This window comes from Rhamphochromis longiceps, linkage group LG23 (genome assembly GCF_057381845.1).
Source record: "Rhamphochromis longiceps isolate RC_006_pf linkage group LG23, R_longiceps_female_GT1.1, whole genome shotgun sequence".
Taxonomy (NCBI): Eukaryota; Metazoa; Chordata; class Actinopteri; order Cichliformes; family Cichlidae; genus Rhamphochromis; species Rhamphochromis longiceps.
Window position 1 is genome coordinate 13,748,702 of NC_140578.1, and position 18,421 is coordinate 13,767,122.

General features: G+C 39.6%; 1 protein-coding gene across 2 annotated transcripts in view; it reads right to left on the reverse strand.

The window, feature by feature from the left end:
• ryk (receptor like tyrosine kinase) overlaps window positions 1-18,421 on the reverse strand; it is a 60,894-nt gene that overhangs the window by 23,994 nt on the left and 18,479 nt on the right. The window contains exons 2-9 of one of the 2 annotated variants that reach the window (XM_085397161.1): window positions 15,517-15,638; window positions 15,323-15,422; window positions 15,075-15,206; window positions 12,882-12,941; window positions 12,120-12,258; window positions 11,169-11,269; window positions 7,949-8,032; window positions 3,175-3,300 (exon numbers count right to left, since the gene is read on the reverse strand). In XM_085397161.1, the coding sequence (XP_085253287.1) occupies window positions 3,175-3,300; window positions 7,949-8,032; window positions 11,169-11,269; window positions 12,120-12,258; window positions 12,882-12,941; window positions 15,075-15,206; window positions 15,323-15,422; window positions 15,517-15,638 (864 nt within the window). Of the gene's footprint in view, window positions 1-3,174; window positions 3,301-7,948; window positions 8,033-11,168; window positions 11,270-12,119; window positions 12,262-12,881; window positions 12,942-15,074; window positions 15,207-15,322; window positions 15,423-15,516; window positions 15,639-18,421 lie in introns of both variants that reach the window. The other variant, XM_085397160.1, reaches the window with a different exon arrangement.

Sequence of the window (18,421 nt, forward strand, 5' to 3'; positions counted from 1 at the left end):
TCCTTTGTCTAAATTGTCACCCTGTAGCTCCAGGACTTTTCTGAGCTAAAATGGCATTTAAGCACATAAACCATCAACATAAACGTAGAAAAAAAACTGAGCCTCAGGGCCAACTATGCCTTGTGTTTCAACAGGAAAGTAGTCGAAGCTTAACAACAGGGTTAGTGTCTCTCTCCCGCCTTCTTCGTCAAGCCTGTCGGGACCTGCTGGCTCCCAAAAAACACAACTGCACTCCAAGTTCACCCCTCTGAGATGTGACCTTCTGTGTCTTTGTTGTTTAAACTCAAATCTTATTATGAATACATTTTATATCATTTTGTTTGCACATCAGCCGAATACCAGCAGTTAGAAAGTGTTTCCTTGCTGGAGAAAACTGATAATACAGAACAGAGCAGAGCTCTAAACCTTGTAAAGTTTTTTTGCTTTACTTTGTGTCAATATTTCCATTACTTTTGCAAAGTCATCATGTCACCACAGAGGGAAATGGGTATTATAACACTAACAGCTGCACATTTCATTTGCCTGACTTCTGGCTTGCTGTGGCGCGTCTTATGGGAATAGTGCGATCGGCCACTACTTCCATATGAAGGCAACGTGCTACACGTGTGCTGTACTTGCTGAGCGCAGAGGGAACACAGAGTGTGAATTTTGACATGTTGGCTGTAGTCGCACTTCCTGTACCACAGCATGACTGTGCCTGGCTTTAGGACTTCATAGCAGGAACTGCACTGCTTGTGAGCGAAAAATGTTGCAATCCTACACACGTTAATGTGACAGAACATTTCCCAGATATTAAACTGGTAGCTGTGCAAAGCATGCACAACACCACTTGCTGGGAATTCTGTGCTGATGTTTGATTGCATCTTGTGACGGAGGCCAATGTACAACTATTACCCATCATTGATAAAATCATGAGCACCCTTCTGCACCACTTACTGGATCCCCCCCCCCCCCCCCCCCCTTTTTTTTTTAGCAAATGTCTACTTTTATACATCTGAGGGGTTAATCTTTCCTAAAGATGAGATCATCACAACAAATCCACTCCAGCTTCAGTAAGATCAATGCCAAATTAGAGGTAACACTCTTGACAAATGTCTGTAAACATCTGGGATCAATATAATCCCAGTTTGTTTTTACAATTACGTTATTACTGCAAGTTTACATACATGAGTCAACTTCAGGCCCACAATCTAATACTAGAGTGCATGAATAGTTTATAAAGGCAGCAAGTAATCTCCATCTCCATCTCTCTTTCCACTAGTTCCTGTTCTCTGAAGAAACTCCAAAACCTCTCAAAGGTTCTCCTCTCCAGTCCTAACAGTTTGTTACTTTATGAGCTCTTTGGAAAACCATATTATTTGTTATTTGTTACTAGGAGAAACATTTTTCAATCTTTGTAAAATATTTCATTATTTCTTTTAGACACGAGGCTTTTTATTGTGAGCACAACCTCTTTAAAGTAAAACTAGTGTATCAGAGAAAGAGTGGTGCTTCTGTTACATTGTAAACAGAAGCAGAGACTAAACCACTGAAGGCTGTCAAGCAGCATTTAAAAACACAACACCCACATTTTCTTCTCCATTGTGTTGTATGCACCCTTGGGTAAATGTTACATCATTCACTCTAAGCCCCGGTGTGGGCCAATATCCAGAAAACGAATCACAGTTTTGTCAGTACCTTTACTCCATGACAAAGCTGAATAGTCTCCAAAGCGAGGAGCACAGATCGAGCCAAACCAAAGCCCTGACATTTAGCTTTAATGAGGCCAAAGAGAAAAAGACTGAGAAAATTCAGTGTCTAAGGCTCTCTGTTAGAAAATCATATGCCTGAGCAGGAATGAACTTTTACTATTTTGACGTTCTTGGCAACTTTTTATTGATACTGATCTGATGAGGCATGCTTGTACTCCACAACAGGAAAAATAAACCACATTCATGAAGCCTATTGTCAGTATTATGCTCACAATACGCTACAAATAAACATGGGATTTCTCAATAACATTTGTATAATTTTGATGGTTAATTTAAACATCTTTTTACATTCTTTTATGACTTCTATGCCTGTGATTTGAGACTGCAAGGTAGAGTTACAGTATGCAGCAAAACAGCAGGTGTGACCCTGCATGACCTTCCTCACCTGTGCAAGGTTAGGACTTTAAAGAAGGCCAAACCCATCCTGGGTGACCCTTTACATTCCTCATCAAAGGAGTTTAAGTTGCCGCTGACAGACTCACAAACTCGTTTGTCCCAACTCTGTCCACTATGTTTTTAATTTTGCTTTCTTTAATAAAGACATCCTTCAATTATATCACTGAACTTTCAATTTTGCCACAAATTATATTTATATACAAATTGTGTATTTTACCATATCGTCAGTGCCCATGGACTCCCATGTTTAAAGATCTCACTTTACAGGAGAAATAAACAAGCTGATGAGTGCTGACCTTACGCAAGTGGCCAACGTCATTGCCAGTATTCACTCTTGTACACGGTGTACCTACAGCACCAAAACACTAACTGAAGTTGATCCACTCTCCTCCAGCTGGCAGTTGCTACAATCCCATTGGTTTCTAAAGGTGTGCTGATGTATCCTGGCAGGCTTCAACCACACAAAACCTTTTCAAACAACTTAACTGCCAACAGCAGAAACTATTTCTAAGGCCTTTAGAACCAGACATATTTCAACTAGAAATGTTCAAATACTAAAAGTGAAAGCATGGGTTTTTTTGCAGAAACATTATTTCTTAAAATTAAGGAGTAATTCCAATTACAAATAAAAGCCTAATTATTGTTTCTACTAGCACTTCTCCCTTTAGGTTATGCTAGCACCATGTAATTTGTAATTTAAGCTTAAATCTCAACTCAGTCTGTTAAAGCAATCTCATTTAATTTTTTTTTTTAACATTTAGTCTTTTCCTTTTTCTCTCTGTTCATGTTCTTTATATAGAAAACCCCGAACATGTAAAAAACGTGCATGCTGAAAAGTTAAATGAACAAATGATGCTGAACGAAGCATAACAAGATTATTCATGACTGCAGGACTGAAGCTCCTTAAAATCGGTTTCATTTCATGCGTATATAGACTGGATCGCGCAAATCACTCGAGTCTCCCTGGAAATGTCACTAAAAGGCAAAACACCGGGGCATAGGCCTAAAATACTGGGAAGGGAAATACCTTCATGTAAGACGTCTCGTAGTGTAACTCGGTCCCTTGAGATTGCAATATCTTTAACTTTAGCTTTGGCCTCCATCAGAGTCACACTCCTCAGGTCATTCTTCTCTATGCGCAGAGATGGGTAACCTGTAAAGACACACAAAAAATAAATAAATTAACACATTTCATTAATTCATGAAACCTGCTGTGTATGCATTATGTGCTGCTGGGACAGTTCAGTTTGTCTTCTCCAACAACCTTTTAAGGCCATGGATGTGACAAGTTAATGCAAAGTTTGTTTGTTTGTTTTTAGGTCAGGAGCAAAACTCATTTAAATAGGCTGTAAACACATTCCTAATTAGATCTGAAATTTTTGTTATTATTGTTTTAACCTGTAAAGAAATATTAGTACATTCTGAAAATCAGTGTTGAACAGTCTGAGATGTCCTAATAAATGTCTAATGTCAACCTTGTGTCTTAGTTTTTCCCAGATTTGTTGAGTTTTTCAGTGAGTTTATTGCTTCAAAATAAAAAAAACCCCCCAAAGACAAACAAAAATCCCCAAAAAACCTTAAAATGTGACATTTTTGAATCCAAACATCAACCATTAATTAAACAATCTGTCTAGGCATCTGCTTTACACCAATACCTAAATTGCACTGATATACCCAGACTAGCAGTGTATTTTATTTAACAAACAAACAGTTAATTTACTGTAACTTGCATCCTTTGTGGGGCCTACTGGAGGGCCAGTTTTGGCCCCTGGGCCACATATTTGACACCTGTGGTCTTAATTTCATTTGCAGAAGCATCGAAGTACCAAAGGATGAATAACAGCTTGAGTACGATGACTTCATTGTAATTTCTCGTTGATCAAAGTACACAATCACCAAAATAATTTGATGCTACAACATGATGTATGCAGGTCCTTCTGCTGGTTTTACAGTCCTCTCCTCACGCAACAGCCTGTGTCCTGGTATCCCTTCCACTCTTGTCACACTGTGATGCGAGATGCAGCAAGCTCTCTTATCTGCATATATATGTTTGGCATCCTGGAGGCATCCTTTTTTTCCATTGCTTCTGTGAAATCAGACCAGAGGGGGGAGCAGTTTGTGCCCACTATGTGCTAAAACCATTCCTTTCTTGTTTTTTTTGAGGGTCGTCTTGCAGTGGGTTCTCCCGTTTCCACTTCGATTTGCACAAAAGCAGGTGAAATGGATTCACAATGGTAAAATGGTAAAATAAGACAAACTGCAATACATATTTTCTATAGAAACAAAGTAAAATTTGGTTTATAAGAAGTAAGAGATGATCTTTGTTTAAACATATCTAAAAAAACCAACCCCCCCCCCCCCCCCTGAAAATCATAATTAATGACAGAACATTTCTGCCGCAGATGAAACAACATCCACACTGAAAGACACAGCAATCCTGTCATAAATAATTCCACTTTGTCATTTTACTCACTTTTTATCTATGTTGCTTGAGGGTTAAAAGGCACACATAATCCAAATCTAAACAAACCTCTTACCAAATGACTGACACATTTTTTAAACCTGGATTAGCACACAAAAACAACCTGGGAGCTTCTGCTTCGGATCACAAATGTCATATTTCTTCTAAAATATGTAGACTCAAAGAAAAGAAATGACAGCAATTCCAGGAAAAAGCCACACATGTACAGTACCCTGCACATGTTGCATCACAGCGACTTCATGCAAAGTCCTGTGTTACAGCACATCTATTACATAAGCTCCCCATGTACTCGCTGTTATTAACTGCTGGTCTTCAGAGGCGAGAGGTGAAGTTATAAAGTTCCTTATAGATTATGCACACACATAAACAAACACAACAGTTAACAAATGCTAGCTAAAGAAGCAGTTAGAAACTAAAGAGCTCTTCCTGTAGAAAGAAAAAGATCTGAACCAGAGTCAACAAGAATCAATGACCCCTGATCTAAACTCGCCATGTGTATATAAAGCACATGTGTCAACAGAATCAGTTTCTTCCATTCCAGCCTCTCCACCACTACGGGCAAGACCAAAGATGCTGGCATAGGATGTCAGGACTGTAAACCTGCACAACGCTGGAATGCGCTACCAGACCGTCAGCCAAAAGCTTGGTGAGAAGGTGATAACTGTAGGGTGTGATTATTTAAAAATGGAGGAAAATATAAAACGATCATCAAGCACCCTCGGTCTGGAGCCCCATGCAAGATCTCGTCTCATGGAGTCAGGATGATCATGTCCACAGAATACATTTCTGTGGTCCTGACTCCCTTGATATCCTTAACACCCTCCTCCTGTGTAGGTTTTAGGCTGATTCACCACCAAAACTACACAGGAGGAGCCCGGTGGAGGAAGTGAAAACAGGATCTTAAATGTCAAAACATTTAGAAATATGCCATAAACACCTCTTCTTAAAGCTCTACTGTCACAGTGTGGCAAAAACTATCATGGTGCAGAGCGATGATGCCCCCTACAGGTCAAACTATGAGCAGTGGTTATCTCAACAATGTAAATGAGAACAGACGTGGTTGGGACTGCACACAATCAATCCTAGTACTCTGAGCCCGACTTCTCAGGCAATTTTTAATTTTATTGTGCTTTACTTAAAATTCGTATTATGTTTATGTGTTTTATTTAGACTTAAGGAGTTTCACTGATCCATTTCATTTTGGTTCTTGTTTCAGTTCAAGAAAACCCAATACTAGATCAAAGTATCCCACAGTGTCCTTAAGGAAAGGAGTCCAAATTTGCCAAAACCCTGTTCTTTTTTTGTTAGTTTTTTTACAATGCAAATTTAAAAAAAAATGCTGGAAAATGGAAATAAAACCTTACAAATCTCACAGACCCATACTTTACAAACTGAGAAAATGTACCATTTCAAGGGAAAAACGTCAATTCGAATTTGTTGCAGGTCTTAAAAAAGTTTGGACAGGGCCATGTTTATGACTTAACAACAGTCTGTAAATGTCTGGGTGCTGAGGAGAGCAGCTGCCAGACTTTTGGGAGAGGAATGTCCTTCCATTCTTAGAGGATTCTGGCTGCTCAGCAGTCCTGGATCTGCTTTGATCTTCAATGCTCCAAATGTTTTCAGCTGGTGAAAGAGCTGGACTACAGACAGCCAGTGCGGCACCCAGACTGCAGTATGCGGTTCAGCATCATTTTTGCTGAATTGTGCATTTCTGCATCATGTTTATATGATGACTTCTTTGCAGATCACAGGAATCCAATATTCATTGTCAGCCTTGTTCCTTTGCACAAAGACATTTCTCTGTATTCTCTGAATCTTTCCATGACATTATGCACTGAATATAATGAAGAAATATTCACAGCCTTCTCAATTTCATATTGAGGTATATTATTCCAAAGTCAAAATTTGTAGTTGCAGGTTTTTGCAGATTGGTGAAACTCTGCCTCTCTAAGGCTACGTTCACACTGCAGGTCTTAATGCTCAATTCCAATTTTTTGATCAAATCCAATTTTTTTTGTCTGGTTGTTCACACTACAAATAAAATGTGACAGCAAACATACTCTAGAGTGAACGGTTCATAGCCCTCAAAGCGGCCCACATGCGCAAAAGAAGACGTCACACACAACGCGCTCTGTTTACGGAAGTAAAAATGGCGGCTACAGAGCTGGTAGGTGTTGTTGCAGCAGTCGTAATCGACAGAATTTTGACAATTTAATTAGCGAAAGAAGGACAATGAGAAAAAAGAGAGCCCGTCCTTTAACAATGGCCGCCATGCTTTCTCGTTTGTCTTCTCCAGCGCTGATAACTGGCATCTGTCTTGTGACAGTGACGTAAAAGACGGATTTAATGCGACATGACCATTCAAACAGCAGTCGCTTTCTAAAACATCAGATATGTTTCGGATTCAGTACCACAAAGTAACCTAGGTCGGATTTGAAAATATCGGATTTGTGCTGTTCAAACTGTCCTACCATGATCAGATATGGGTCGCATAGGGTCAAAAAAGTTGGATTTGATGCGCTTTGGCCTGCAGTGTGAACGTAGCCTAAGATGCTCTGTTTAGACCCAGTTATGTTACTGACCTGTTAGGCAGCGAAATGTTTCACCAGCTGTTTTTTTGTTTTTAGTACCACTTACTTCTCCAGCCTTCCATTTCCTCCCTCCCGACTTTTTTTAAAGGTGTGTTACTGCGATCAAATCTAAACTGAGCTAATATTTGTCATGACCTAGTAAAATGTCTCAGTTTAAACATTTAATATGATTTCTATGTTCTATTGCGAGCAAAATGTGGATTTTATTAGATTTGTAAATAAAAAGAAAATGTAACAATTTGCATCCAAGTTTTTTCAGAAACATGGTTGGATTTTAAAGAAGATAATTTTAGAAAAAAAGGGTGAGAGGAGGAGAAGACTCTTTTTACATATTCACTGATTATGATTTCTTTAAACTGGGAGTCAAAACTCAAATAAATTCAATTATTATACAAAATTATAAAACAAAGAAAGTCAACCTCACAGCCTAAAACCATCTACCAGAGGATCTACAGGATTCTTCCTTGAATAAAACACTAAATGATTATGATATTGATTATTGAGTCAAAACTATTGTAAATAATGATTTTATATGGTGACAAAGAATGCCACTAAAAAGCAGGTGGTATGTACAGCTTAAGATTTTGACCTGTACATGCAGCCAAGACAAATAGAAAATTTGAAATGAAAGAAAAAAACAAACAAAAAACAGGGAGGTGATTTCATCCTGCTGCTCACAATATCCTAACTATAATACACAGTAGGTAATTAACTTCCCAGAAACTTACTTTTGGTTTCATGAGGGGGAGCACCAGGGTTTTGGAAGGAGGAGGCAGCAAGCTGGAGTATGGGTGCAGAACCAGGGTGGTTGTCTGAAGACAAGACGAGCAGGGCAGGGAGGGAGTGGCGGGTGGGAGAAGGTGAGAGAGAAGAGGTTTAATGGAGAAAGCACACAAAATCACAACATGACCTGAATGAATGAGTGGATGTGTAACTCTCGCTGTAACCTTTCAGCTCAAAACATCCATCAAACCAGGCATGCTCACTAGGTGAGGACGCTCATCCACCAGGGGCGGAGTTAAACAGGGAGGGGAGGGAGTTCAGTTGAGATAATCACATTTAGCAACAAAGGTTTAAGACACACAAGGAGAAGAGGCAGTGGGGTTGAGATGAGGGTTGAATCCACAAGAGGGCAGCGATGGACCATTTACTGACAAAAAATAGACCTGTGTACAGCTGTGGTACTCAAACGCACACCTCTCCCACCAAACTGAAACAGGCACATCATCATTTCATGAGGTCTTCCTCCCTGCACCAACATATCGTGCTATGTGTAATATCTGATGACGACCTGTAGACTTCTTTGTACTTAATGCATCTTAGGAACATTATTTTAAATCTGAAAACTACTCATGTCATCATTTTATCTGAATGAGATAAGAAGAAATGTGAGTTGATTAGGGCTCTGCGATATGACCAAAATCTCATATCCCGATATAAGACATCTATCGTCCCGATAACGATATAAATCACAAAAATTGTATATTTTCTGTAAATTCTGTGAATCTCGGGCAGCTCGACTTGCGTGAAGTGTTTCCAGCTGGGCGTCGTGTACCTGGAGTCGAGTGTTTTAACCGATGCATGAAACGATACATTTTTAGACATAAGTTGTAACGGACGCCGTTTTCTTTGTGAGTATTTATTACACGGCGTGCTGCGGGGAAAAGCCTGTTCTAACGTTTGAGTCTAAGGTTTATTTTTCAGCACCAGACGGCTCTTTTTTTTTTGCTTCTGATCAATAAACACTCTCATTACTCTTTCACGTGATTCAGTTTATTTTGAAAAGTCTCAAAAGGATCTTGAGCTTTATTGTGAAAGGTTTATGTGGAAAATAAACAAGCGGACACGCGATGGTTTTACCGTCGTTGTTGCCAACAACAGATAAAAACAGGTGCTTGTCCATCCGTAGTGTGGTTATTAGAGATGGACCGATCCGATATTACGTATCGGTATCGGTCCGATACTGACCTAAATTACTGGATCGGATATCGGAGAAAAATAAAAAATGTAATCCGATCCATTAAATATCACGAAAGCACCTCACAAAACTTGCAATACGCCGTAACTCACCTCAGAACGTTAGCACGTCGGAGCAGTATGCATCACGTGATAGAGCGGCTGTGGCATGCGGGACCTGTCGGTGCTCTGGATAGCATTTGGAGCTTCGCTAGCAACCCGGCATTTCATCTCCGACAAAGTTATCCCCGAGAGAAGTAAAGCAAGTGTGTAAGTCCATCTCTGAATGTTTGTAAAGCATTCCTGCGTTAAGCTTAACAAACGATATATGGAGCGACTGCCTCTTCTTGCTGCTACTTCAATCATGAAACTGCTTAATGATCAGCTGATCAGCTTTTCTGTCGTGAGTCCGTCTCTCTAGTTTGCTTTTGGCCCACTTTGCACCAGAAAGAGGAAACCAGCGGCTGAACAACAGAAGCACGTTTAAGCTTGATCAGCTGTTGTTAGAATGTATTTAATATTACTTTCTACTCGAGGATCTTTTTCTACGTAGCTGACGGCTGGTAACTGTGCAGGGGCGGATCTAGCAAAGTTTAGCCAGGGGGGCCGATAGGGCATTAACAGGGAAAAGGGGGCACAAAGACATACTTTTCTTTCTTATTCTCATTTAAAATGTCAAGCTTTTAATAAATAATTATCTGACACCCAAAGTTTTAATTTGATGCAAAATGAATAGAAGTCCATTACTGTATATAGTAACTATTAATTAAGTCTAATATATATACCCTAGTAAGCTATAGTACTTTTTCCTTTGGGAAGGTACCATCTGTGCAGTCTGCAATTTTGTTGAAGAAAGATGTTGAATCTATTTAATATTTCTTGAAAAATAATTGATTTCTGTGCATTTTTTTCACACTGCATCAAATTAAGGTTGATTACGTCGATTAAGCATCATGAGGTGGAGCGTGAGGGGTGGTTCCCCATTTTTTATTTATTTATTTTTGTTGTTGCTGGGAGTTGGAACCCTATTAGTTAGGTTGCTTAATATTTATCCTAAGTACTCTTTAAAATACCAGAATAGGGAGGATGGTGTAGGTTTAAGTTTATTAGATTGATCAGTATTGCTGAACTATGAAACATTTTTTTTGCATACAGGTATAACAGAATAGCTTTAGTGTAGTTGTTGTTTTAAACTTGAGTATGAACTTATACAAAATGCAGCAAGATATTTAAAAAACAGTTTTGTTGATTAAAAAACACTATATCGGATTCATATCGGTATCGGCAGATATCCAAATTTATGATATCGGTATCGGACATAAAAAAGTGGTATCGTGCCATCTCTAGTGGTTATATTAAATATAAGAGAAAGAGAGAACTTTAATTAATATAGCCACTACAGTGACCATCAAAACGATGAAAAAATATTGCCGCAAACAGTTTATTTTGTGACACCACGAAACAAACGATAGCATAAAATGAAACGATAGACGTTTTTATATCGTCATCCGATATATATCGTTATATCGAACAGCCCTAGCGTTGATTCTAGCAAAGGAGAAAAACAGAAGTTTTAAAACACTAGATGCTTGGCCTGCTCTTCCCACGTCTGCGTTTACAATGTGCCAACCACTAAAACAGGCCCGTTTTTCTCCTCTTACTGCTGTCTGACACGAAGCACATGGTGAGGACAGTTACACATTATTCCCACAGTAACAGGTCACAAGGAGAGGAGCAACAACAACAAGAAAGAAGATAGCATTACTGCAGGAACTGTTTGCTTCATTACATCATATGATACCAGTTAAACTAACTGAGTCATTCACAGCCAATTACTGCATTTTGAGAAGCATCCAAGTTGGAGATACCTGAGCAAGAGAAGAAAATGTGTGGAAAACTGAATCACTTGTTTTTTTTATGAAACTTGAACAGATGTTTCATCTTGTGATTCACAAGTCTGAAGGGTGTGGTGTAGGGGAGGTAAAATCTTACTGGTAACAGGGGCGGCGTTGTTTGGAGTGTCAGCCCTCAGGTACTGCGTGGTCTGGGTGGACGGCTGAGAAAGGCCCTGTGAGCTTCCACTGTCACTCACACTGAAAGACACAGAGTCGTATATTATACGTTTAAAAAGAAAAAAAAAGAAAAAAAAAGTCCTTGATAAACATCCTCCCTAAAGCACAGGATAGTCATTTTCTTTCAGTCAGTCAGGTCATAGTTTTAATTGACAGTCACATGGCTCAAGGTGCTTTATAGCGTAAGACTATTTGGTGACATTGAGAAAGAAAAACTCCCTTTTAACAGAAAGACACCTGCAGCAGAACCAGGATCAGGAAGGGGCAGCCATCTGCTGTGGCTAATGAGGGTGAGGAGGAGGAAGACAGGACAAAAGACACATTACGGGAGAGTTAATAATAAATACTAATAATTACTACTGATTAAATTCAGTAGTGGTGTATAAACACACAGAGAGTGAGGAGAAGATGTTCAGTGCATTATGTGAAACATCCACACAAGCCTATTGTAGTATAACTCAGTAAAGTAGAAAGTAGAGAAGGTGTCCGTCTCCTGAATCCAAACTGGGAGCTGATTCCACAGAAGAGGCCCCTGAAAACCTGCAGTCTGTTTAGGTTAAATGCTCTATTGGGACAATATGGTACTATGAGGTCTTTAAGATATGACGTGGCCCTTTTATTAAAGATTTTGTTTGGGAGGAGAATGAATTGAATTTAAAAATGTCTAAAATGATAAGTGTGTTAGCTTTTTAAAATTTCTGACTGTCCCGATGGCAAACCTTTCTGAATGTGCTGATCTAATTTTACATTGATAACCTGTGCAAGCTTCATCTGAAGTGGAGATTACAGGAAGAAGTGCTGCTCTTAAGACGTCACTCTTACATCAGGGTGTAAGATTTCTTTGGAAGCAGAACAAGCAAAAGAACCGTACCTGTCCTCCATCTCCACTCTCTTCATGCTGTGCAGGTGCAGGATGGCCAGAATGATGGCCACGAGGAAGATGACAATGCAGCAGACACTCACGCTTATATAGAACACCTGGGTGGAGGTGGTGGGAGCGGTAACACCATCTACTGATGACACAAAAATGACACAAATTAAGAATCAGACAAACAAGCCGCTCTAAAAAAGACAAAGGAAAAGGGGTGAGATTACAGCATAAATTCCATAATCGCATGATGCAAAAATATGATATGATGGCCACAGTATAAAAAAAAAAAAAGAAAAAAGGCATACATGGAAAAGAAAGTATGAGAGCACCTCGGGCTCCACTCAAGAGTTAATGGAGACCTGGAAAAGCAGTGACTGTGCCCGGGGTCCAGCATCTGAGAGCTGTTCTCATCACCTCTCTAAAAGCCTCCGAGGGCCCCGGGCTCCTCGGGCCTACCCAAGCAGAAGGGAGACGACCCACTAATGGTGCTTTGCTTCAAGGAGGCTCACACAAGTCTGAATAGATGAGAACAACCACTCCAACTCTGAGGGGTGGGTGGGAGCTGACAGTGGTCTTCAATAGCACAATGAATCCTTCTCTTTAGCCCTCAATTCATTTTCTTTTTTCCTAACGAAGACAGACTACTGAAGACTCCTATACAGCTGACATCATAGTGATTTAACATCTGTCTCACTAGGCTGATGCCACCTGTGAACAATACACGCAGCAGGAAGAGGGGGACAAGGTGGAAAGTTTACTTACAGTCAGGCCGAGGGAGAGAGTTATTGTTGAGAGGAATGGGGATCTTTTCAGAATCGATTCCTGTTTGGGGAGGGGGAAAGGGAGAGAAATACATAAACTTCATTTAACATCAAATTATCAAAATATATTCAAATGATGCTAACTTCTAGCTCGGACTCAGCTTTATTAACATAGGCTTGGTGTAACCTCTTATTTCAGCCTTTCTTTATAAACCCATGCTCCTGATGATTATTAATTCATTTTAAGGCTGGTATGAGCACTTTAGCAAAGTGTTTTTTGCTTTTCTCCATATTTCTTCTGGTGATTTAAACCAACTTTTCTTCTCACTGGTTCACCTGTATACACTATCACGCCTGTAAACACTTTTTCCCCTAAAAACAAAAAACAAGTTCCATCCACAACCAACAGACTATGATGTGAATGTGATGCAGTGATGCATAACAGCTGAGCGTTACAAGTAATTTATCCATACAACATGACAGCAACACAGAAAATGTGGTTTAAATTAAAAAAAATTAAAGAGCATGTCTCTACTACACGACGGGGATTTTCTTTTTCCTAAATCTTTGGTGCAATTTATTATAAAGCCCAAAAGCAGCTCATTTATCTCAACTTTAAACAAAAAGCTCTGCTTCAAACAGAAGAACGCAAAACAAACTCTTCACTCTGTTAGTTTGGTCTTGTTTAGAGGGTGATGATGAAACCCTTGAAAAGTTGAGCAGTTAACTTATTTTGACAACAAGTTGCGATCATAAATCAGCAAACACGGACAAACATTTTCAGCCCTCTCCTGTGTCACTGCAGGCAGCGACAGGGAGGAATGACTGCAACTCAGGCACACAAAGAATCTGTTCATGCTACCAATTCGACTCCTGCTTAAAATAAGACGGGAATAAATTTGTTTCCATGGGGGCATATGGCAAGAAGCCTCTGGGCCACATGTAATTATCTTCAGGCAGTTTGAAAATAGCAGCAAACAAGGAACACAAGAACCGGCACATCTACCTACTGTTACTTTAACGTTTGGTTTATAATGTAGGGGAACCAGCAATATGACAGATTTTTATTTATTTATTTAATGAAATTAGAAAGGTGACATTTATTGATATGACCTTTAAAGGGTTAATGGCCGCCTGGTAAACTGCCTTTAAATACATAAGGTAACATGAAGAGAGATCTAGGACCCTGGTGCATCTGTAGTCTTTCTTAATCTAAATCAATGCTGCTCGAGTGTGTCTGCCCTGCTGTTATGTTTTTATGTCTCTTTCTTATTAATTTTTTTTTTTTTTTATCCCCCTGCATTTACACAATCCTTGGTAAGGAAAGAGTGTTTTTAAACTGCTGTGAGCTGTGAGATGTCTTTCTAATTTATGGTTCCTGTCTGATGGCCTTAGAAGGGATATGCATATTTCACCATTGCCCCTAGAGGCCAGAAGGTGTTGTGGTCACTTCACTGGTTGTGTTTCACACGGGCTGTGATGTTACCACAGACCAGTCAGTGTCTACAGTCCATTTTGACATCTGAATGAATATTTGTAAAGCTTGTGAGGTAACCTGCAACCAACCGTGTCAGGTTACAAAAAAGAAAAATCGTGATGTGCGTGACTAGCTGAAATGACACCGAAAGCATACCAAGTACTACTGTTTACAGGCTGACAATGGCGAGAATAAAAGAGGATTAATTGCTTTGCTGGGTTTTTTAAAGCTCCTGAAGAAGGTGCAGCCTGATACGCGATGGTTCAATTTTTATCATCTATAGCGCACAGAAACAGAAGTCATTTGTTACATGTTACCTTGAGTGGCCCTGGATGTTTTTAATAACATTTGACTGGTCATAGTTCTTCCAGTCCCCCCCGAGCAGTTCTCCAGTTACCCCATTTTATTTTATTTTAATCAGATTTAAAATTTTAATTTACAATTTTGCTTTCCAATGTTACTGAAAATTGTCAGATGCCATCAGATTTCACTACAAAGCTCTTACTGTGTTTTGAGCTTCATAATTAATAAAGCTAAAAATGTCTTTTCATACTATTAAGATTTTCCTTGTTACGAGCCCTCTAAGTACATGGGACGGCTCAAAACTTTGCACCCATTTGTGATCCAACTTATTTTCATAAGGAGCTTTTCACATTAAATTTTCAGAGCTGAGAGAGTTTTTAAACCTCACATTTGTGTACATGAACAGATTCTTACTCTTATAGCACATTTTCCTCCTCTTGAAGTTGAGCACTGTGTAGTTGTTGGCATGGATGGTCAGATTCAGCTGCATTGTTAAAAATGCCTCTTCATCTACTTTGCCCGAACATAAGATGTCCACTCTGAAGACTGCGGAGGAAACACGCACACAAAAACATAAATATTACACACACATAAAAACTCCATCATAGCTTCAGGATTTTCAGAACTTTTCTTTAAAAATTAAAGGTGAATATTTGACAGACCAGAGGGAACACGGGGCACTTCCCCCTGAAGGGAGATGTTGCACCATGGCGGGTTCAGGGCTACAGGGTTCTCCACGCTGAATGAAAGCCGGTAGTCAACCTTTAAACGAGGAACGGAGAAGAAATGTTAATATTTCCCTCACATGAGTGATCAGATGACCTGTGTGCCGAGAACATGCTCGGCTCGGTCTCACCTTTGTCTTGGAGTACCATGTGAAGTAGAGGCTGTTGGTCTCAGTGGGCACAGACATGTTGAAGGAAAGCGCGTAATGGTTCACCACATCGTGTCGCACGTAGTACAGCTCTGCGTCGAGGCCTGTGTGAGAAGAAAGAACAGATTTTACTTCGGTGAGAACCTCATCCAGTGCAGGAGATGATTGAGCCCTTAAACTCTGTGGACTGACATCACTTAACAAACCTCTATTGTGAAGAAATTATTGAGATCACGGGACATAAAAGACCTTTTATAACACATTTCCTCATTCAGAGCAAGTCTCGTATACGGTTAAATATCCAGTCACACTGCTAGCCGCACTAGCAGGCTTCTCCTCAGTAAAGAGAGATGGACTAAACATTGCAACATCATTGCGCTTAGGGCTGGGCCATATTATACCGTTCACGGTAATACCGGTATAATGTTAGGCAATGATAGGAAAATGAAATATCGCGATAGAATGGGAGTAAAACGCGCATGCGCAGTGCCTTTGTTTTCATACGCACATGGCCGATTGTTGAGTGAAACAGATGAACCAGAACTGGTTTGTAAAAATGGTGCAACTTCCGTGATGTGGAACTGGTTTGGTGTTTGTCCGTCAGATACACAACAAAGCACATTTTTTTGCAGAACATGCAAGCGGCCGTTGTTATTGTCGTATTTGTCGGACTAAGATGCTCTTAAATCTGGGAGTAATCTGGGTCTTAAACTCTGTATGCTTCAGGTCAAACAACACTGCAGCATCACTGAGAGTTAAAACCTGTCTAAATTCTTTCATCTTTAATAAAACGATCAGCATTGCTGCTTTACCAGGTGTAACTATAAAGTTTAACTTCCAGGCATCCATGAAAACAAAAGTTATTACATTTAACAGAGTTAGAAGTTAGCAGGAAGCTAGCGGAAGTTAGCTCGCTAGTCTCGCTAGTTACCTAAGCATGATATTGCATGTTCTGACTGAGAGATTTCTGAAAAAAAAATCAAACGTACAGCTCTGCTATCACTTCCAACATAAATGAAGACAGGAAACTAAACAGCAGTGACGTTTGTAGGGTTACTGAAGTTGGGCTAGCTGGTATATAATGATGTGCTAGGTGATCGCTAGCGACACAGCTATGTTAGCATAACATAAACAGTGAAGCTGGAGGATGAACGCTAACTTTTTTCCACTTATAAAAGTTAAGGGGAAGGTTCCTCATGGTTAGAGACAAATGCAATCGCATGGCAGGATGCTGTAAACGGACCAAACTTCAGTCAGGAGAACAACTGAGATAATCCATCCACAATACGAGGTTAGTCATTAATATACTGCAACAACATGGGAATAGAGCAGCTGCCAGAGAATTCAACATTAATGAATCAATGGTACAGAAGTGGAGGAAGCAAGAAGAATGAGTTTAATAAAGTTTGATTTATCTGACTGCTTTGTTTCGCTTAATGTGCCTTATAATCCCGTGCACCTTATGGTCCGAAACATACGTACTGCACACTGCAGTTTAATGTTGCAAAGCACCTCTTTTTAACTTCAGTGGATATTATACATGGTTATGCTCAGGATATGTCAGCCCATTTGTACTGGAAATGCCTTTTGGTTAAACTTTCAGCAAGGAATTTGCATTTGCACTGTTACATTTTTATAAAGCTTTAATGTACATAAAAACCAGCTTCTTGTTTAAGTGAAAATAAATGGAAGGTTGTCTTTTTGCGCTAGTAATGTTGTGGAGTTGTATTTTGTCTCGCATCCATTATATCGTCAGTTATATCGTTATCGCAAATTTTCAAATATATATCGTGATAAATATTTTTGGCCATATCGCCCTGCTCTAATTGCGCTGTTAGCACTTAATAACACTTAATGGTCATGTGAAAAAGTTCAAAAGGTTTAAGTCAGACAGCGTCCAAAAATATCAGCATAATTTCCAATCTAGGAAACTAAACCCGACACTCACAATCTGTGCAACCATTCACAGAAAGCTCAGCAGGCTGGTACTCTGTGCTGTTTCTTCCCCTTTTATTTTAACGAATTCAAGCCTTTAAAGAAGCTTTTTTTCTTTTTCTTTTTTTACTCCATCAAAAAGTGTAATGTATGCTGGTGAAATCCCCCAACCAGTGCCCAAGGCAGTGCTATCACTCCTTGAAAGAGTCTGTCTGGCAGAGAAGGGTCTATCAGTCTGTGAATATCTAGTTTAAAGAGAAGTGAAGAATGCACCCAGGCTCCCACAGTACCCCTGGGTGTCTCAGAGCACCCGTCATAGGGCGTTCTTACACCGGCTCAATTAAAAACAGAGGCGACGAGGGTTACGTAAAGTTTCTAACGAGTCCAAAGAACAAGACAGCTGCTCTCTCTTTTTCTGTTGATCACATTTTTAGCATGTGAAAAGGTAAAATTCAGAAACTAAGCCTTTGGATGATTAAATCAAAAAAAAGGGGGATTTGACTTGCATGGAAAGAAAAGGGGTGTGCTGAAAGGCAGACTAGGGAATGTTCACAGTAAATGTTTTTGTCTCGACTAGCTTGTAATTTTAAATTTTCATAACTTCAAAGTAAAATGCATGCATAACTTCCTTAAATTAAAGTTGTGTTTTAAAAAAAAGAACTGATTCTGAGGGGACATGCTGAAACTTTGATCTGATTGATCATATCAGGACCCAAGTTTGCACCTGGATCGGCACCAGCTCACAATCAGAAATCAGTTTTCTGCTTTTCCAGCAGCTTCAGAACTGCATGCTGATTCGAGCACACAGCCCAAACAGGAACAGCGGTGGGAAGAAACAAAGCAGAAATACTCGATTACTGTAGAATTTTCAGGTATCTGTACTTGAGTTTTTTCGTCTGACAACTTTTTACTTTTACACACATTTTTTTTTTTTTTGATTTCTGTACTTTCT